This window comes from Pelodiscus sinensis, chromosome 3, assembly GCF_052426305.1.
Source record: "Pelodiscus sinensis isolate ZL-2025 chromosome 3, ASM5242630v1, whole genome shotgun sequence".
Taxonomy (NCBI): Eukaryota; Metazoa; Chordata; order Testudines; family Trionychidae; genus Pelodiscus; species Pelodiscus sinensis.
This window is the reverse complement of record NC_143054.1, coordinates 146612109-146634364: the sequence shown is the minus strand read 5'-3', so window position 1 is coordinate 146634364 and position 22256 is coordinate 146612109. Positions and strand designations below refer to the sequence as shown.

Below are 22256 nucleotides of genomic sequence, written 5' to 3'. Positions count from 1 at the left end.
CAAGGCATCTTGAGATCTCATTTTTGGGATTTTTTTCATTTTGTTTAAAGGAAATATAAAGATACTTCTGATCTCAGCTATTATTTTCTAGCAGTGGAGTCTAAAAATGTATGGTGCTCTTCTGTACAATAAATGAAGCCTGAAAGTTTAGATTTTTGTTTTATAATGGTAAACCACTGTCTTAGCCTGTGAAATTCTGTATAAAAACTTATTTCTGTAACACACTTTCTCTAAACCAAAAACTGCATTTTGAAAAGCCCATTCAGATTTTGAAAAACCCTGTCTCAAATAATTTGCTGTGTACAATGCTCTGCTGGAACTAACTTTTTTTCTCTTTTCATAGTGCCGGGCACTTGCCAAAAGATTATCATTAGCTGAAAGGTCTAAGGAATCACTGGTGGAGGAAATGAAATTAGCTACTCAAAGCATCAGTAGATTACAGGCAAGTGAAATGTTAGCTAAGCAGTTTGATGTGCTAAATGTGAAAATTTGTCATGGCATGCAGGTAGAATTGCAGAACAAACAAGTAGAATTGGGTTCAGGAAGCTGCTCCGGGTGGTGTCAACTGCGCCTCTCTTGCAGCTGGTCCGGCTGTGGAGAATAAAGAGAGACAGACAGTCAACCCAGGGGACACTGTGCCTGAAGCCCTGCCCTCCTCCAAGAGCGACAGTTCCTGGCTCAGATGAAGGCGATGTGCCTGGAGCAAGGCCATGTGCACTCTAGCCAGTGGGCCCTTACTTGCAGAGGCTCAGATGTCCCAGAGAAGCAGGGAGCCTCACTACCCTCCTCCTCCCCCTTCCCCCCCCCCCCCCCCCAGTCGTGGGGACAAGCAGACATGGGAAGATGCCTTCCAGACCAGAATCTCACTGGCATGCACACACCAGGTCTGGTAGTGTTGGCGTCCCGCAGGGAGAGGATTTGTATCCCTGCTGCTGGGGACAGGTTGGTGGTGGTGGGGGAGGTGTGTGAGAGCGGCAGATACTTCTGCACCTCATCACACTGTCCCCAGGAGCGGATGCTGCCCTGAGATTGTGGGAATGCCTGTGTGCCATCTGCGGGACTGCTGGGGAGAAGGGGAGGAGTGTCCATGTCTCCCTGTGGTGGCTTGTCGAAGAAGGGTGTCCCCCCTCCCTGCTATCATGAGCATGGCAGGCCTCTCCGGACACCCTGTGGCCAATAGCACAAGGGTCCTCTGGTGCAGCCTGCTAGGGCTGTGCGCCCTGCACTGTCACTGCATGCGCACAGGTTACTGCACGATCCCCAGGCCACAAAGGCCGAGCAAGGAGCATGCCCCAGCCTCCCGCCTCCTGCGCCCTGTGTGTGTAGGGAATGTGATGACACTCACCTAATGTGGATTCCCCAGCTTCGGGCAGTGCCTGGGGCATGTCCAGAGTGTGGGGGACCAGCTTAAGGATCAGGGGGAGGGTGTTGTGCTGGTCTCATCCGTCTTTTTCTCCTCCTCTTCCTCCTCCTCCTTGTCTCTGTCCCCCGGGAGGATGACGACAGGCATCTAAAGTTCCACATCCACTACCAGGAGAGGGAGGGAAGTGAAGGGAGTTCCCTGCCCCCCAGGATGCAGTCCAGGTCATCATAATAGGGGCAGGTGTGGGCTTCTGCCCTGGAGTGATAGCCTGGCAGAGCTCTTTGACTTTCATCCGCACCTGCTTCTGGGTGCAGCTGCATCCTTTGGTGAACAGGTTCTTGACCATCTGGGCATAGACATCTGTGTTCCTGCATCTGGTGCAGAGATCCTGGGGGTTTGCTTCCTTACTCCAGACCTCAGTGAGGTCCAGGGTCTCTGCACCAGACCAGGAAGGTGCATGCCTTTTTTGGGTCCTGGCAGGCTCCTGAGAGCTGCCTGACTACTCCTTGGGAGCAGTGGAAGACAAGCTGGGAGCAGCAGATTGGCTCATTTTTCAAAAAATCAAGGCAGTGGCAGCTGCTGTTTGGCTCAGTGCTGTCAGGGCCTCCTGTCTGCCACAAGCCCTTTCCCCTGAGGCTACAGCTTTAAGGGCTCCAGGGGAAGGGAGGACTACAGAGTTTGGCCGTGTGTGGACAGAGCGGCCAGTAGGGCACCATGGGAAGGGCTGGAGGCCCCTTATTTCAAAATAACTGCAGCCGCCCTATCTACACAGCCCCTATTTCCAAAGAGTTATTTCAGAGGAGGCATTATTCCTCATAGAATGAGGTTTACCAATGCCAAAATAAGCCGCCCGTTATTTCAAAATTATTTTGAAATAACATTATTGCTGTGTAGATGCTCACGTAGTTATTTCAGAATAAATGTCTAGAGAACATGACCCATGAGGGAAGGCTGAAAGAACTGGGCTTGTTTAGTTTAGAAAAGGGAAGACTGAGGGGAAACATGATAGCTGTTTGCAAGTATCTGAAAGGGTATAACAAGAAGGAGGGAGAAAAATTGTTCTCCTTAACCTCTAATGATGGGACAAGAAGCATTGGGCTTAAATTGAAGGAAGGGAGGTTTAGGTTGGACATTAGGAAAAACTTCCTAACTGTCAGGGTGGTTTAAAAACTGGAATAAATTGCCTGGGGGATGGTAGAATCTCCATCACTGGAGATATTTAAGAGCAGATTAGACAGACACCTGTCAAAGATGGTAGATGGTTCTTGGTCTTGCAATGGGGGCAGGGGACTGGACTCAATGACCTCTCAAGATGCTTTCCAGTTGTAGTATTTTATGATTCAGAAACTTTAGAGAGGTTTTACTTTGTGACTAGTGTCTGTATTTAGTGAGTTCAAGCCAGCACTAACTTAGGGAGGACCCAAACCTCCATTAAGCTTATTGGGATTTCTATGCATGGTATTTTTTCAAGATCTTTGTTGTAAGATGAAACTTAACAATTTTTCTGGTAGCGGTGGGAAATAGACATAAAACTGAATTCCTTCTAAAACAGTGCACTCTTAGTACGTATGTAAAGATCCTTATATCTCACCAAAAAAAGTCTGACTAATCATTCACAATCATCTAATTATGTTGTTTGGGGCTTTTTTAAAGCACACTGCCTGGTACAGTTATTTATAAACATATAACTCTGAAAGTCAAATGGAACTTGGTAAATAAATCAATATCACCTGGACTGAAAACTCAGTGGGTTTTTTTGTCCCATGTTATTAATCCCTTAATTAGGCAGTGTTCTATAAAATAGTGTATTAAAATAAATAATTTTGGGAGGTTATAGTGGGGGAGCAGAGGGGATGAAGTTTTAAAGATACAAGAAAGCTACCGAGACTTTCTGCCTTTTAAATTTTCGTATACTTGCTTTTTTCCATAATGAAATTGACCAAATGTGGGCTCTTCAGCAGTCTAACACTTTTGCATAATTGCATGTCTGCCTGTGCACTACTGTGCTATTGGACAAATGTTCTTTCACTTCATAGGATGAATTGACAACTACCAAAAGAAGCTATGAAGATCAGCTAAGCATGATGAGTGACCATCTGTGCAGCATGAATGAAACCTTATCTAAACAAAGGGAAGAAATTGATACACTGAAAATGAGTAAGGTAGGTTACCAAACACTGTATTTACTTTGGGCATGGTCTTGGGTTTTTGCAAACTGCAGTGCTCCAAACAGTGGCAAGTAGAGTGCAAACTTACTAGCTCGTTTTTATTCTCAGCCAATTGGCATGAAAACCTCAAGCCCCATCCTTACTGGTCCAGGTAAGTGAGAGTTTTGGAACCTAACTTGGAATCTGGAAATGACCAGTGATCATGTCCTATGTCTATGTCTTTCCCTGACTCTAACTATAGAGAACTTGTATCCTCCCCATACCAGATGAGACTTTCAAATGGAGCTTGTTATAAGAGCAGTGCTATTTTTTCAGCTACCTAAAAATAAAGCATACTGCTAGAAAATGCATGAAGAGGGATGGTCAGGAAGGTGAAGGAGCTTGAAGAGTCATACACTCAGGGTACGTCAGGGTAGATTAGGCTATCCGGCATAGGAAAATGAAATGGCGATTTAAATAATCGCCACTTCATTTAAATTTAAACGGCTGCTGCGCTGAGCTGATCAGCTGTTTGTTGGCTCAGCGCGGTAGTCTGGACGCTCCGCAGTCGACATCAAAGGCATTTGTCGACCTCCCAGGTATGCCTCCTGGGATGAGGTTTACCTGGGAGGTCGACAAATGCCTTTGATGTCGACTGCGGAGCGTCCAGACTACCGCGCTGAGCCGACAAACAGCTGATCGGCTCAGTGTGGCAGCCATTTAAATTTAAATTGCCGCTTCATTTTCCTAGGCCGGGTAGCCTAATCTACATGCCTCTGTTGACAGAGGCATGTAGTCTAGAAGTACCCTAAGTCAGGGGTGGCCAACCTGTGGCTCTTGAGCCACATGCAGCTCTTTGCTCACAGAAATGTGGCTCTTAGGGTTGCAGCTCGTTCGGAGCCGAATGCCTGTTTGTGCACATGCCCCAGTGCCTAGAGGGAGAAGTGTGTGGCTGTGGCTGTGGCTGTTGCAGCTCCAGTGAGACAGGAATTGGGTTAGAATGAGAGGGGCCTGGGGTTGCCTGGTTCTGGGGAAGGGGGAGGGCATTGGCATTGGGGTAAGAGTGTGGGGGCTGGAGGTACCTGGCTCTGGGGGAGGGGGAGAGCATTGGGTTAGAGTGGGGAGGGACTGGGGGTGCCTGGCTCTGAGGGAGGGATGTGTGGCTCTTTGCACTACTATCCACAGCTCTTTTGGCTCTTAGTGTCTATGTCTAACTAGTTGGCCAACCCTGCACTCAGTATTCTTTGGTGGATATTCTTTATGATCACTTCAATATATTGTGTTCAAAGCTTCTTTTCTTTCTCTCATTCCAATGATCCAGCAGGAAAGTTAGCTGCTCTTGTATGGCATTCATTTCACACATTATATTTCTTCCAAATGAAACTCAGAAGACAGTTTCTTGCATTTCCATATAAAGTTCTCGGAATGTTTTCTTTCAGTCACTAAAACTCCATGCAAACGTAGTGTTAGATGGAAGTCAGTTAGTATAGCAATGCAAGAAGTCTTTACTTATTTATCAGTGGAATTAATCTCCTCCTGACCCACTTTGTTTTTTTTAGCAATGCAGATTAAAAAATACATTCCCTATTCAGAGTGTAGTTATTCAGGGAGTGGTCGGGATTTACTGCCGAGGTGTCCTATGGCATCCACATCATTGATGATGATGATGATGATGATAACCAGAAGGTGGTTTGAATGTGTACTCAGTGATGTGTGCCATGTTGACTTGTACACTTAGTCTCCACAGCAGACCCCAAGAGAGCCCCCCCAAAGACCACAAACCAGATAAGGATTGAAGGTGCCAAGCCAGGCTTATTGCTAAGTGAAGTTGTCAGTAGACTCTACTGAACCATTATGTATGTGTACCCCGTAGCAATGGAATGACTCAATCAGTGGGAAATTTCCACTGCCCCCTAGGTCATCCGAAGACTGTCCCTCCAAGACACCACTTTATATATACAGGTACAAACAAGTCACACCTAACCGCTGACGTTGTCAAGTTACCACCCTCTGATGCTACTTAGATACCACCCATTACTCTGTACCTCGTGGTTTGATTAGATCATCTCTATCCATCATGCTGTCATTTTAGACCCCTTCTTGAACTTGGGTCTGTATCTGTGGGGAGTGTACACCAAGGTCTTTTTTAATGATCTGGTGGTACCATGTGATTTCAACTTATGACCAGTACCAATTATTGCTCTGCAGTCAATACCTAGCACCAGTTAGTGTTTTGCACACTCAGCCCTGTTTATGCCAGGTTCTGTGAGCTGGGGCCTGCGTCTTGCTCATAGTTTAGCTTTGCTTTGTTAGCCATGTTTTGTCCATTGTTAGCTAGACCTCAGGCCTCAGACCAGGTCTTTGCTGCATGGGCTTATGTTTTAAGCCTTCATCTTGCTACACAGAGCAGTTGGTGATTGATCCCAGAGATGCATCATTGGTGCTGTGGAGACCTTGCCTTTGGCTATATCAGCCAGTTAATTTTAGCATTTAAAGTATAGAATTAACGGAGACCACTTACGATATTTGTGGAACTCCTGGAACGTTATCTTGAGAACTAAGGGGTCATCTTAGAGTGATGTCATAGTGGATGCTCCACTTTAGGTGGTGGTGTGCTCCTGAGCTCATAGCCAGAGATTTAAGGTGGCAGTGCCCAATTGGGCTGTACACCATGTATCATGCTGTCTCAGGTGATTAATTGACACTGTACAGCCTCCCCCCCACACACACTTCCTTCTCTATTGCCCTTTGCCCCAGTTGAAGTATTCAGTAGCACCTTGCAGCTACTTCTATTCTTCTTGCCCCCCTCCCCCTTGTTTACCTGTAGTTAGTAGTCCTCATTGAAATAGTGTCCCTTTCCTGGTCTCCCAAAAAAACCCGCAACCATCTTTCCTTATAAGGATTGTCTCATTTATCCCAAAACTGCAGCAGCTGCACAACCGAATCTCTCTCCACACAACTGAGAGTACTCTCCTTCTGGGCATGCTTCCCTCCCCCAGCTTTAAACACCTACCAGCTATTCAATACCCCTCTGACAGCCACTTGCAGTGCATCAAGTGTCTCTTTGAGGGACTTGTACAACAAAAGTGCCAAAACACAAAACACTGTCACAACTTCAGAGCACACATTAGAAAAGCAAGAGATTCACATCTGCAACTTCTCCTCATGGAGAAATCTTTTTTCCCAGTGTCTGAGCCAGCGGTATAAACCCCTCCTGGCCAGAAATTGCCTATGGCCGTATCAGACAAAGGTACCTCTAAGGGCAAAGTAGCCTGACCAAACTGCCAGGAAGGCAGCAGAGGCAAGAGATTATATCCCTAATCTTGGAGTCCTCTAAGAAAAAGCACACTGATACTGGCCAAACACTCCCAGTACCCACAGCAACTGCTGTATAAACAACAGCTGATGCACCAGGTCCCTCCGGTACCATGATACTGAAAAGCATAGAGTGAGTCTGTCACAAGAGCTAAGAAAGTGAAACCCTGTGCCTCAGCATCTAAAATAGCCAGTAAACCCTTGGCACTGAGCATATCTGCACTCCTGCTGCCACCTACTGTTGGCACTATGAACTCCAGCCAGATGCCCATGCGCACGTTGCAGCACACTGTACCATGCTGTTCTGTCGCACCAGTACCAAGCTCAGCCACATCACATCAACTCTTGCACCACAGAGACTTATCTGTCCCCAATACCTGTCTCCCTGCCTCAGTCCTGATGGTGCCTCCATACACAGGGCTTTTGCACAGCCCGGCTCTCCACGGTTGTCAATATACCACTATAGTAGGGAGGATGAGAGAGAAGAGGACATGATAGGCTTGCCTCAGCAGTCTTCTCCTGTCATTAATCCTGCCATGCAGGCATCACTAGCCACTGGCTTTTCCAGAAACTTTGCAACCTAACCCTGGTTCAGCCAATCATGGATGCTTCCTGTGCCATTCCAGTCACAATGGCCATTCTGGCAACCATGCCCCCAACACTCTGCCTGCAGTTGCTTCCCTTACAAGCACCCACTGGTGCCTCCAGACAGGAGGAATTCTTGGATGTAACTGTCACTTATCTTTCCTGTTCCTCCCCAGGTGTAGCAATTATACTTCCACCTTCACCATGATAGAGAATTTCAAGCAGTTTCAGGAACTCTTCAAGAGAGTGGCAGCTTCTCTGGAAGAGGTCCAGGAATTGTGCCATAAGAGAGAGGACATACTACCTCCACTTCATCCAAAATCGCCTTCCCATTACTGAGGCAATTATGGACCCTGCCAGATTACTCTGGCAAACCCCAGCTATGATTCCACATTCCTGTAAAAGACCCAATAAGAAATATTATGTACCAACCAAAGGCACTGAATTTCTATTCTTACATCCAATGCCAAATTCCTTGCTTATCGAGGCAATAAATGAAAGAGGAAAGAAACAGTACTACAGGTATACCCCATATGACAAAGAATAGTTGCAAAGCATACTCAACTGCAACATTAAATTGAGAATCTTCAATGATGTGGTCCTACTGGCGAAATACAGTCCTAATATCTATGCAAACCTGTCTTAGTTTACAAACTTTATTCCTGAAGACAAATGAGAACAGTACAATGCCATCATTATTGAGGGTAACCTCATTACTAGACCAGTGCTTCAAGCCATGCTCAACTCTGCTGATTCTACAGTGAGGTGGTTGAGAGGAGAGTTTCCTGGTTTCACCTGTCTGGCTTTCCAAAGCCTGTCTGCTGAGGAGGACTTGACATTTGAAGATGCCAAGCTCTTTGCAGAGAAGACCAGACAAGTCATTACACACACTGGAAAAACTCTCAGACTACTTTACAATCCCTAGGTTGTCATACACCTCAAAACAACATACAGACCACTTATCAAACTCAGCTGTGATTCTGAATACCCTCTTAAACTCAGGAAAAGTGCTGGCACTTAACATTAAAAAGGTTGTAGAGCCGTTTTTAAACTAAGGGCTGGGTAAAAAGCTGACAGGTGCGGAGGACCACATGGATCAGACTGAGGCATCTCTTAGAGGAGGGTCTATTAATAGAGATTCTCTATGTTCTAGTCAGGAGGAGGGGATAGAAGTATGGGTCAGATCAGATGAGGCACAATCAAATAAAGTCTAACACATCAGGAAATGGCAGACAGATAAATAGTGACAATTTTTTAAAGTGCTTATTCACAAATGCTAGAAGTCTAAATAATAAAATGCTAAGTTTTAAAGGAGGCTATTGATATAATAGGCATCATGGAAACTTGGTGGAATGAATGGGACCCAGTCATATCAGGGTACAAAATATATTGGAAGGATAGAACAGATCATGCTGGTGGGGGAGTGGCACTGTAAGTGAAAGAAAATATAGAGTCAAATGAAGTAAAAATCTTAAATGAGCCAAAATGTTCCATAGAACATTAGTAATAGTAATTCCATGCTCCAATAGTAAGAATAGAGCAGTAGGGATATATTAACCACTTGATCATGACAGTGATAGTGACTGTTATATGCTAAGGGAATTTTTCTTCACTCAGTGCACAGTCAACCTGTGGAACTCCTTGTCAGAGGATGCAGTGACAGCTAGAACTTTAACAGGATTCAAAAAAGAGGGAATGGTGTCCCTAGCCTCTGTTTCTCTGGAGGTGCGTGACAGGGGAGGGAACATGTGAGGATTATCTGTTGTGTTCCCTCCTTCTGGGGCATCTGCTATTGGACACTGTCAGCAGATAGGATACTGGGCTGGATGGACCGTTGGTCTGACTCAGTATGGCCGTTCTTATGTAAAGTGTTTTACAACTGGCAGAGCCACAGACAGAAAAACCCCAGGAGAAGGGAATCTGTCTCCTTAACTACTGCTTCCCAGTCCTCAACCTCCAAACAGCAGATTTGAAGTCTTGGTCGAAGGCTCAAGAACCCCATCATTCTCAATGCTGGCACCATCACCCAATGGCAACGTTTTGGTGATCGCTTAATCCCATTTTATCCCATCTGGCATTCCATCATCAAGGACAGATAGGTATTGGAAATCATCAAAGCAGGTTACTCCATCTCCCTTACTTCCAAATATCCTAACTCTGCAGGTTTCTGCCAAGATGTGTGTGTATATAGTTTCTAGGCCACTTTTTGTCACCTATAGCTTTTAGGCCACTCTTTTCATCCAGCGTTTTACTTGTGCTCTCTTCAAGCTTGGCCACAGACACTGAGCAAATTGTGCCTATGAGAAATGTACTGACTCCTCACCATATCCAGTGCAGTCAAGTAATCCTTGTAATGGTGGACCAACCAGATATCATCTGGCATGCCCTTCATACAAAATCTGCCTATCCTTACCATTACTACAGATCCATCCCTCTTAAGCTGGGGACATACCTACAGACACGTTCCATGCAGGCTTGCTGGTCTACAGTGGAGTTCCACCTTGATATAAATCTACTGGCTTGCTGGACTCCACGTCTGGCTTGTTGGTCTAGGGCTATGATCCTCGCTTAGGATGCAAGAGATTCTGGGTTCATATCCTGGACAAGCCCTGACCGTTCTTCCTCCACAAATCTCTGGGTCTGTATTTAATGTATCTGAGGGTACTGAGGGAGTTAGCAAATGTCATTGAAGAGCCTTTAGCGTTGAAAACTCATGGAGATTAGGAGAAGTCCCAGATGATTGGAAAAAGGCTAATGTAGTGCCCATCCTTTAAAAAAAAAAAAAAAAGGGGGGGGGGGGGAAGGACAATCCAGGGAACTACAGACCAGTCAGCCGAACCTCAGTCCCCAGAAAAATCACAGAAAGGATCCTCAAGGAATCCATTTTGAAGCACTTGGAAGAGAGGAAAATGATCAGGAATAGTCAACATGGATTCATGAAGGGCAAGTTGTGCCTGACCAGTCTGATTAGCTTCTATAATGAGGTAACTGGCTCTGTGGATATGGGAAAGTCTCATAGACTCATAGGCTGTGTCTACACTGGGCCACTTATTCCGGAAAATCAGCCGCTTTTCCGGAATAAGCTGCGAGCTGTCTACACTGGCCCTTGAATTTCCAGAAAAGCAACGATGCTCTACTGTACAAAATCAGCCGCTATTCCGGAAAAACTATTCTGCTCCCGCTCGGGCATAAGTCCTTATTCCAGAACACTGTTCCGAAAAAGGGCCAGTGTAGACAGCCCAGTAGTCTTTTCCGGAAAAAAGCCCCAATCACGAAAATGGCGATCGGGGCTCTTTTCCGGAAAAGCGCGTCTACATTGGCCACAGACGCTTTTCCAGAAAAAGGGCTTTTCCGGAAAAGCAGCCTGCCAATATAGACACTCCTTTTCCGGAAAAATTGAAAATGGAATAGTATTCCGTTTTAAGCATTTCCGGAAATTCATGCCAGTGTAGACACAGCCATAGACTTTAAGGTCAGAAGGGACCATTATGATCATCTAGTCTGACCCCCTGCACAGTGCAGGCCACAGAATCTCACCGACCCCCTCCTAGAATAATCCTTTCACCTATATCTCAGATATTGAAGCCTTCAAATACTTTGAAGACCCCATGGATGCAGAGAATCCTCCAGCTGTGATCTGTACCCCATGCTACAGAGGAAGGCGAAAAACTTCCAGGGCCTCTGCCAATCTACCCTGGAGGAAAATTCCTTCCTGACCCCAAATATGGCGATCAGCTAAACCCTGAGCATGTGGGCAAGACTCATCAGCCAGACACCCAGAAAGTTCTCTATAGTAACTCCTATCATCCGTCCATTGACCTATTTACCACTGATAATGAATGGTCAATTGGTTACCAAGATCATGTTATCTCGTCAAACCATCCCCTTCATAAACCCAGCTAGTTCAATCTTGAAGCCAGATAGATCTTTTGCCCCCACTACTTCCCTTGGAAGGCCGTTCCAGAATCTCACTCCTCTAATGGTTAGAAATCTTCGTCTAATCTCAAGTCTAAACTTCCTACTAGCCAGCTTATATCCATTTGTTCTTGTGTCCACATTGGTATTAAGCTTAAATAATTCCTCTCCCTCCCTGGCATTTATCCCTCTAATATATTTAAAGAGTGCAATCATGTCCCCTCTCCGCCTTCTTTTGGTTAAGGTAAACAAGTCAAGCTCCCTGAGTCTCCTTTCATAAGACAGGTTTTCCATTCCTCGGCCCTTCTTTGTACCTGTTCCAGTTTAAATTCATCCTTCTTAAACATGGGAGACCAGAACTGCACACAGTATTCCAAATGGGGTCTCACCAATGCCTTGTATAATGGTACTAACACCTCCTTATCCCTACTGGAAATTCCTCGCCTAATACATCCCAAGACCGTATTAGCCTTTTTCACAACCATGTCACAATGGCGGTTCATAGTCATCCTATGATCAACCAGGACTCCGAGGTCCTTCTCCTCCTCCATTTCTTCCAACTGATGTGTCCCCAGCTTATAACTAAAATTCTTGTTATTAATCCCTAAATGCATAACCTTACACTTCTCACTATTAAATTTCATCCTATTGCTATCACTCCAATTTACAAGATCATCCAGATCTTCCTGTATGAGATCCCGATCCTTTTCTGAATTGGCAATACCTCCCAACTTTGTGTCATCCACTGCATTTCCTTTATCTAAAAGTCAGTGGATGTGATATACCTTGACTTAGCAAAGCTTTTGATACGCTTTCCCACAATATTCTTAACAGCAAGTTGAGGAAGTATGGATTGGATAAATGGACTACAAGGTAGATAGAAAGCTGGCTAGATTGTTGGGCCCAACGGGTTATGATCAATGGCTTGACGTCCAGTTGGTGTTTGATTTCTAGCAGAGTGCCCCAAAGATCAGTTCTAAGGCCAGTTTTGTTCAATATCTTTATTAATAAACTTAAACAACAAATAGTCTGGTAGCGCTTTATAGACTAACAACATGTAGGTGGTATCATGAGCTTTTAGATGAAGAAGTGGTCTGTGCCCACAAAAGCTCGTGATACCTACCATCTACATGTTTTGTTAGTCTGGTAGCACTTTATAGACTTGGTTGTGTTTTAAGTTTATCCTGTACAGACTAACTTGGCTGCCTCCAAAGTATCTTTATTAATGACCTGGATAAGGGGATAGATTGCACCTTCAGCAAGTTTGCGGATAACACTAAGCTAGGGGGAGAAGTAGATATGTTGGAGGGCAGGGATAGTGTTAGAGAGGAAACAGACAACCCAGGAGTGAATGGGGTAAAAGGGACAGCTTTATTGCCTACACATATTTACCTCAAACATTCAACACAATGTCCGAGCGGCCACAACCTGGTGTTAATCACACCCTTTTACTTATTTTAGTATGTTAATTCACATGTCTATCACTACTTTTCCTAAAGCTTATTTAGTAATGTTAACTCCCATAAAATTGAATATTAATAAGCAAATAATGAATACAATTATGCTCACCCCTTATTACTATTTACGAAATTTCTGATTAACACATTCCTATGCTACAAACTAGCAGGTTACAGAGATTACAAAGAATTCAACCCTGAAGATGTTATGCAGAGCCAATGAGGATAAGCAAGAGAACAACAAAGTAGAACAACTCCATACTTATCTAGTTTACTAGGCTACAGAATAGAGAGAGAGAGAGAGCAAGTTTATATATCAAAGATAATGCTGGTCTCAACTGAACTACAAAACAAAAGGAAAAAGCATGTATAAGGGAAATGCTGTGGCTGACCCTGGCCACTAATGCAAAAGTCCATTCCAAACCTATTGATTTTTACAACCCCCAACAGATCTGGATGAGGGGATGGATTACACCCTAAGCAAGTTTGCGGATGACACTAAGCTAGAAGGAGAGGTGGATACGTTAGAGGGCAGGGATAGGGTCCAGAGTGACCTAACCGAATTGGAAGTTTGGGCCAAAAGAAAAGTGGTGAGGCTCAACAAGGACAAGTGTAGAGTCCTGCACTTGGGACGGAATAATCCCAAGCATTGTTACAGGCTGAGGACCGACAGGCTAAGTAGCAGTTCTACAGAAAAGGACCTGGGGATTACAGTGAATGAGAAGCTGGATATGAGTCAACAGTGTGCCCTTGTAGCCAAGAAGGCTAATGGCATATTAGGGTGCATTAGGAGGAGCATTGCCAGCAGATCTAGAGAAGTGATTATTCCCCTTTATTCGGCTCTGGTGAGGCCACATCTGGAGTATTGTGTCCAATTCTGGGCCCCCCACTACAGAAAGGATGTGGCTGTATTGAAGAGGGTCCAGTGGAGGGCAACCAAAATGATTAGAGGATTGGAGCACATGACCTACAAGGAGTAAGGATGTTAAAATGTGGTTAATTGATTAGTCGACAGAACGTCCATCGACTAGTCGATAAGCACTTCCATATTCCTCTTTTGAAATGTACAAGAGCTCTTTCTGGGGCACTTGTACATTTCAAAGGAAGAATGTGGAACTCCGCGTGCAGCCCAGGGCCAGTGGGAAATCCCGCTGATGCCGGGCTGCACACAGCATGCCTGCTTTGAAATGCACAAGAGTCCCCAGCTGACCCTGGGCTTCACGGTTGCACCTTTGAATTGCGCTGCCACTTTGAAGTACCCCTCCCCCCATTACTGCCTCTATCTCATAGAGGCAGCGGGGGGGGGGGGGGGAGGATGTTGACTAGTCAAAAGAGTATTCAATAAGAAAATACTTATTGGACAATCAACTAGTCTTAACATCCCTAACGAGCCGAGACTGAAGGATTTGGGCTTGTTTAGTCTGCAGAAGAGAAGAGTGAGGGGGGGATTTGATAGCAGCCTTCAACTTCCTGAAGGGAGGTTCCAAAGAGGATGGAGAGAGGCTGTTCACAGTAGTGACGGATGGCAGAACAAGGAGCAATGGTCTCAAGTTGCAGTGGGGGAGGTCTAGGTTGGATATTAGGTAAAACTATTTCCCTAGGAGGGTGGTGAAGCACTGGGATGGGTTACCTAGGGAGGGGGTGGAATCTCCATCCCTAGAGGTTTTTAAGTCTCGGCTTGACAAAGCCTTGGCTGGGTTGATTAGTTAGGGTTGGTCCTGCTTTGGGCAGGGGGTTGGACTCGATGACCTCCTGAGGTCTCTTGCAGCCCTAGAATTCTATGAGTGTACTGGAACTTTATGTGGTTTGCAGTGTCTGCTCACACTTCCTGCCATTGATCTGAAACAAAACAATACAGATTCTCACAGACACTGTCACAAGTGTGTTTGTGCTCCCCACTGTCTGTTTATGCAGATCACATTCCCTATGCATTGAAGCCATCCATCTCTGGCAATGATGAATCAAACACAATGTCCATGTGATAGCTATGTACTGACCTGGCTGCCAGAACAACGAGGCAGATGCTCTGAGTGGGAGCTCTATCAAGAAAACAAATGGGAGTTGAAAACATGTCATTCCAGATATTTCCTAATTGTGGAGGGCACCTCGGCAACTTCAAAAACCTCCAAATGCCCCAATTCTGCTTCACGGCAGGACTCAAGCCATCACTCTGAGTGATGCCTTCCTCATCAGGTGGAAAACCCTCTTACTATATGACTCTTCTCCTTCCCCTCCCCCCCCCAATCATACCGCAAGTACTCTACAATATAAAACAGGAAAGGGCTAGAGCAGAGGCGGGCAATAATTTTTGATAAGTGGCCACTCCAAGATTTTGGAAAGTGGTCAAGGGCCACACTTTTCTGTGCAGAGGCTGTGGGGTCTGGGATGAAGGCTGGGTGCAGAAGGGATATCAGGGTAGGGGGTGGCATCTGAAGGAGAGGGCTGTGGTCTGGGTCAGGAGATTGGGGTGCAAAGTCCAGGAGTGGATATGGGTGCAGGAGAGGATTCTGTCCTCGGGGAAGAGTATAAGATAGGGTGTAGGGTGTTGGAGGGAGTTGGATGTGGGATGGTATGAGGTGCCAGAGGCAGGCTCTGTTCAGGAGGTGCTTACCTAGCAGCTTCTGGCCAGCAGCACTCTCAAGCAGGCTTTCCTGCCTGCCAGCAGTCTCCGACTGTCTGTTTCATATGCCTCTGTGCTCTACGAGGGAGGTGTAGACTTCATCTATTACCCTCACCCCCCAGAAAAATGTCTCAGGTCCTTGGCTGGAAATTGGCCAGTGGGAGCTGAGAAATTGTACTGTACTGCCCCCCGGGCCCAGCAAAATCTCTCAGTTCCTATTGGCAGGTTTCCAGCTAATAGGAACTGAGAGATTTTGCTAGGAATGGGGGCAGTGAAGGCTCCCCCCTGGAGCACAGAGAGCCACAGAGAGCAGCTAGCCCAGTGGTGGGCAATAATTTTTTTTGGAAAGGGGGCCACTTTATAAATTTCTGAAGTGGTCACGGGCTGCCTCAGAAGGCACCTTAGGTAAAAGGGCTGGGCCCAGGAAACTTTGAGTGGTCCTCCATCCTCAGATCCTGATTGGCCTGGGGGTAGAGGAGCGTGTGAGGTCTTTCTCCTCTGCACTGATAGGGGTGCCTACTGCCTAGAGAACAGCTGGCTGTCAGCCTGAACAGCTTGCGGTTTCCTCTAAGCACTGCGTGCCCCTGGGAAGTCTCCACACCCCACCGCGCTCCCTCCGCCCCCAGGCCAACCAGGGAGTGCACACCCCCTCGCCTCCCCCACACCAAAAGAGGAAGGATGGATGGACTCAGCAGCATCAGGAGAGGGGCTGAAAGGAGGCTTTCCCCTTAGTTTGGGAGGTGCAGCGCCTTGCCTCCCCTGGCCTCGCTGTGCCTCCTAGCTGCTGGGAAGGGGCAGGGGAGTGGACATAGTCTCTGGCTCCTCCAGCCGCCAGGGGCACGCAGTTTCCTCCTGGCAGGGTGGGGCAGGTAGCAAGAGACTTCACATGCTCCCTCATCCCCAGGCCCTGAGAGTATTTCGTATGCTCCCCCTGCCAGGGGCATGTGGTTCCCTCTAGTTCCCTGGCGAGGGAGACTTCGTGCACTCCCCTGTCCCCAGGTCTCGATTGGCCTGGGGGCGGGGGAGCAGCAGGGTGGCCGTGGGCCAGATCAACCTGCTTGACAGACCAGATTCAGCCCGTGGAGGCCCCTTTGCCCACTCCTGTGCTAGCTTTCTGAGCAGTGCTGCTCCATGCTGCCAGGGTGGGTGGCTGGATTAAAAGGCTTGGTGGGCTGTTTCTTGCCCATCCCTCAGCTAGCATGATCCTATCAGCACCCACATGACCCAACAAACCTGTTATCCATAGCTTCTTCCACGGCAGTCTGTCTACTGCACGGGATCCACCTCTGCCTCAAATCCTATTGCAGCCTGTAGGCTGCATCATTCATCCAGATCCTCACAAATTTCAACTCAAATCATGGCTACATCATAGCTTTTGAGATCCGCAATGACACATTCCACAGAAGTACAGAGCATCTTGTTAAACGCCTGAAGGGATGCTACCCCGCACGCACGCACACACGGAAACACTTGTAATCATGGTGCCAACAGAAACAGACTGTGCCAGCCGCTCTCCCACTCATTCTAGACTACTTACTTGAACTGTAACTAGGCTTTCTATACCTTCAGTCCACATCTACCTGCCAGCTATTACGGCTTCTCATCATAAAATCAATGAATTCTCTATTTTCACCTGTCCATCGCCAAACCCTTTTTAAAGGGCCTCTCAAACTCCTATGTAGATGTGCAAAGACCAGCTCCACCATCAGACTTCAAATCTAGCCCTCCATGCCCTCACTGGATCTCTCTTCAAGCCATTAACTAGAAGTTCCATATTACACCCGTCTATGAAGGTTGCATTTCTAGTGGCCATTATATCAGCCATACAGTGGGAGAACTAGCAGCTCTTATGGCTGACCTGCCCTGGTCCACTTTTAAAAAAAGTAAGGTGTGTCAGATCATATCCTAAATTAGTACTTGAATTGCTCTCTTCCTTTCATCTCAAACACTGTTTACCCACATTTTTCCCAAAGCCACTAACAGAGTTACACACTCTGGATGTCCAGGGCTCTCGCAAGTCTCCAGAACTATTTCTTTCCACCACTGATTTCTAAACTGATTTAGCTATTTCTAAACAGTGCCTGTTCAAATGGCTATCCGTCTGTTCTAACTTTGCTATCTCCACTGAGCAACAACCCCCTGCAGGGATCCGCATGCATTCTACTGGGAGTCTCTCTACATCAGTAGCCTTTCTCAACATCCTGATGGAAATTTGCAGACCACAAACTGGATTCACCACACACTTTTAAACAATACTCTGCATTGATACAACATGCATTTTTCCTGTGGGCTCCCATAGTGTCTTTATCCATTACAACTTCAACTCCGAAGCCCCCTCCTTCCTTCAGAGAGCACTGTTCTGCAGTCACCCAGAGGCACAAGTGCAGTAATGGACATACTTTGAGACGTGTGTCCTCATGGGTACCCCAGTACTTTCCCTCTCCCCCTCTGTTTCCAACTTCTGTTCTGTACGCACTCTGTAGCAGAGAAGGAAGGGAAGTAGGTTGGGCTGCACAGCATTGGTTAACTGCCTGAGGCAGCACAAGATATGTGGGGACCAACTGGGCACTGATACTGTAAATCTCTGGCTATGAGTGCAAGGGCGCAACAGCTGAAAAAGTGGAGCACCTACAGGACACAATCTCTAAGAATTTACGTGACTATGCAAGGGGAGTAACTTGCATTTGAAATCGTAATTTACTTTCAGATAAAATGTGAATAATTGTGAAATCTTCTCCCTGTATACAGAACACCAGTTTTTCAGATTGCTGGCTTTGAATATTTTTGAATTAATCTTACAGACAATGTTTCTTTAATATTTAATTTCTTGTATGTGAAAAGAATTACTGTCGTATCTATCTAGACCTACTGTGTAGATTTTGTAAAAGCATGTTTTGTAGTAATTTTTGAGGTAGTGTTAGTATATATGAAGGTATAATCCTGAAAACATGGACACAACTCCAGTGCCTTTCTTCTAACTTTTAATAAGACTAAAATTTGTGGTTTTGGTGACAGTGAAAGTTGTCCTCCTTTCTTCCTCTAGTTATAACAAATCTAATGGGAATGTATAGAATAGACACTACATTTTAAATACAGAAACTTTCTTCTTTCCCTTTGAAATGTAATGGCTTTTCCGCTATGTTTTTTTCTTTTGTAATGTTTTTTTCCCTCTGTATAGGCAGTGATTGAGGCATCTCGTGCTCCTGTTTGACTGGTACACATTATTTTGATATTAATTATGTTCTGTGTATTGTTTTTCTGTTACTACAGGGAAATTCCAAGAAGAACAAAAGTCGGTAGTTTATGGTCAAACAACAGTCTTTCAGATGCTGCTACTGCGGCTACACGGAATTGCGGATGATGAAAATTCAATGTCACCCTCTTGAGCTAGCTCTTTAAAGGAACAGAGGTGGTTTGGTGTTGACCCACTTATAAGTTATTTGGTGCTGTATATGGCTTTCACACATTTAGAACTTGTAATCAGTAAAGCAGACAGAACTTAATGTTGGCAGTAAAACAAACTCCATGGTTAACCTGCATCAAAAATCCCTTAGGTTGTTTTTACTGTGCACATTTTGAAATTAGGTTTTATGTAATCTAATAAAAATGATGTGTCTTTTCAAATTCAAATTTTCAATTGTCATCTATACAGTTTTGTGTTTAAACAGTCAACATTCATACATTCCATTCCTTGCTCTTCTTAAAAAGTTGTCTCCAGATTCATTTGAAAATGTAATTTTTTTGGCCATGTAAGTTGCAGTTATTGCAAGATTATTTCCTCCAGCTCTGATATCTTCCGAATTAGTTGGGATGGTTGCTTAGGGAAATTGATGTCAGTATATTCAAACTTAAAGTGTACTGGCTCAGTCTTGAGTGGGGTATTTGCAATATTAGAAACTTTGGTTTCTCTTACTTGGGGACCATGGGTTTTGAACTGAAGAGGACAAGTAGCTTACTCAAGAATTGCTCAGTGAACTGCAAAGTGTTTTGTATTTTAAAATGTGCTGGTATAAAAATTTGCTTCTAACATTTAGAGCAAAAAGTGAGCATAAAATGTTGAAAAGGAACAAAGATCTTTAAATAAAAGTCCAATCTCAGCAATGTTACAGCTGTTAACAGAGTAAATTGATCTACTACTCTCTAGAAGTTAATTCATTGATGTTTTAAACACTGAATTTGCAAAGCTGTTAAGACATTTTATGGCATTATGAAGAAGACTCCTTAATGAGCTTACTCTAAAAATGTTTTCTACTTGTTTACTCATTGTGATTTATTTAGGAAGGCTGTAAATAATCTCATAAGATTTTCAGCACAGTCTGATGCCACAGGTAGAGAGGTGGGCATGAAATGATTTTCCAATCCCTTAACTATTACCATGAGTTAGCATTGAGAAGAAACTGAAACCTTTTGATAAATGAGGCCAGCCATGCCCTAGAACGTCCGATGCTGTGGTTGTTAGAGCATTTGTGTGAGCAGAGGGAAACCTGGGTTCAAGTCTCTGCTCCAAACCAGGCACAGCAAGGATTTGGTCCTGCATCTCCCACATCCCAGATAAGTGTCTAATCCTCCGGGCAGCTGGTTTTTTTGAAATGTGGTTGGTCTCTCTCCCATTGGAATTGTTCCACTTTGAATAAACATTGGACTGGAGAAAGTGACGCATTGTCTAGGCTAGTGATTATGATTCCCACTTGGCATGTGAATCAGGGTCAAGGCTCTGCTCTAATGAATATGCCAACTGGAAATCCCAGAATACTAATGAACTGTTTTGATGAATTGGCATTTTCCAGTTTAAAAACATTGTCAAATTCCTAATCAGCTCTAGGAATTTGCTCTAGTCAGACACCTGCTATGGTTTCCACAGCACAGTGTCTGACTAAAATCAGTGTTGTTAAATGTTTTATATTGAACTTCTGTTCCATAATGGATAATATGGCACTTATCTGTCCTAAATGCACGATACACTCTGTAATGTTAGCCATGTCACTGTATATAATGCATCTATCATTAAAAAAAATCCATATTGCACATTAGCTATTTCTGAGGTGCCTTTTTTGAGTGTACTGTCTAGATTGCATACTGCCTCTTACAAGCAGCAGTTTTAAGGCTAGCAAAATGCTCAGGGACAAGCACATAGGAAGAGCTATGTTCCATCTAGATTACTTCTGAAAATACAGTGTTGTCTTGGCTCTGAATTGAAAATAGAGTAGCACTGAGAGGCAACATATGTTTGTCTTCTCCTACCTTGAAGTCATCTCTGCAAGAGACTTTTGTCTCGAAGTGAGACACACATTAGGTCTCCAAAGCAACTAATTAAATGTATGTTTTAAAGTATTTAGAGCGTTCATGTTTAAAGGAAGTTGCATAGACAGTCACACCAAAATACCCTTTCTACTTTCTTAAAACTTTGTGAAAAGATCCTTTGAATTTTCCCGAGCTTATTCTCTGCCAGAAGGTGATGTTTTTGGAAAGTTTAATAAAACAGCCCCTTGAAGGCCTTGAGAGAGCCAGCAGCCGCCGCCCAGTGGAACTCTGTCCAGATGTGCGAACAGATACAGGAGCAGAAATAGGCCCTACAGCCAGAGACCCCTCCCTTAGCCAACCTTTGCTCCCTGGTCTTTTAAATGGCCATCTTGGCCATAGCCAGGAGAAGGTTGACGAGGAGGTGCCATGACATTGTGGGGCCATGGAAGGGGTGTGAATAAATTAATAGGTGAAAGGAGAAGTGCAGCCAGAACCTCAACAGGAGGTTCTGGAGGACCCAAAAACAGGGCTGTAACCTGGGGCCCTTGAGGTAAACATGCGCCAGGGTCTCCCTCACACCACAGACGGGGCAAGTGTCAGGAACAGGGGTGAACCATGCCAAGTACACACCCGTGCCATGGAGATTCTCCAGCCAATGTTCCCGGTGGGCCATAGAACTAAGGTGGAGTAAAGACTAGCCCCACGGGGCTCCCCACCCTCTGTTGGTGGTAAGAGGTCCCACCACTTGGTATCTGGGCAGGAGACGAGGGTGGGGAAGTGAAGAGTGTGAAGCACGAGCATGTACAGATCACTCTTTGGTGCAGTTTGAAAGGGGACTGGCTGCAACACATGCTGCTGGCTCAGGTGATGATGGGAACAAGGTTGGAAAGGCATGCGGGGCTGGGAGTCTATGAACAGATCAGGAGGACCAGGGGTGAATTGTGCACCCTCTCACAGAAACCTGTGGAGATAAACCCGAGCAGGAGGTGACAAAGTGTCCCTCACCTCCTGAAGTACATGCTGGGGAGCACAAAGGGTGGAGAGCCCCATGTGCTGGGCGAGTGCTAGAGGATCCAGCCAGTCTCCCAGGTTGTAATCCAGGAGGTCTCCAATCCTGGTGACTTCTGCCAGGGTCAACCTCTGGTGCACCGAAGGGGACTCCACCACCTGCACACAAATATGGGGGTTGTATAGCAGGGGCTCTGCAAGGAGGTCTGCTCCCACGGTGGCTCCCAATGACCTGGTCACCATAAGTAGCTTCCAGGTGTGAAGACAGTCCTGGTAGAAGGTCAGCAGCTCGGAGAGGTCTCATGGAAGACCTCTCAAGGAAAGGAGCTGCCAGTCACACAGGAGCCCTTGGAATCATGAGCCAGTGTGCTCAATGCAGGACTACCTGCATCATATAGAAGCCTCTGGAAGGCCTGAAGGTAGAGGACAGGAACCCCCATGTGCAAACACATCAATCTCTGTCCTCCCTCCTCCAAGGGAAGATGGAGAACCCCTGCAGAAACCCATGGGAGTGCTGCTGTATGTGGGCCAGGAAACCCGGGGTCAGGACCAAGGTGTTGAGACAGTGCCCCAGACCATAGATAGGACCAGTTGGTTCAGCACCA

General features: G+C 45.6%; 1 protein-coding gene across 1 annotated transcript in view; it reads left to right on the top strand.

Annotated features, from left to right (window-relative positions):
• The window catches only part of PPP1R21 (protein phosphatase 1 regulatory subunit 21), a 90879-nt gene extending 70447 nt beyond the window's left edge, over positions 1-20432 (top strand). Inside the window, exons 20-22 of the mRNA XM_006129256.5 lie at positions 344-442; positions 3400-3525; positions 18673-20432. Of these exons, the coding sequence (XP_006129318.1) occupies positions 344-442; positions 3400-3525; positions 18673-18702 (255 nt within the window). The 3' untranslated portion in view covers positions 18703-20432. The remainder of the gene's footprint in view (positions 1-343; positions 443-3399; positions 3526-18672) is intronic.
• The last annotated feature ends 1824 nt before the right edge of the window (positions 20433-22256 follow it).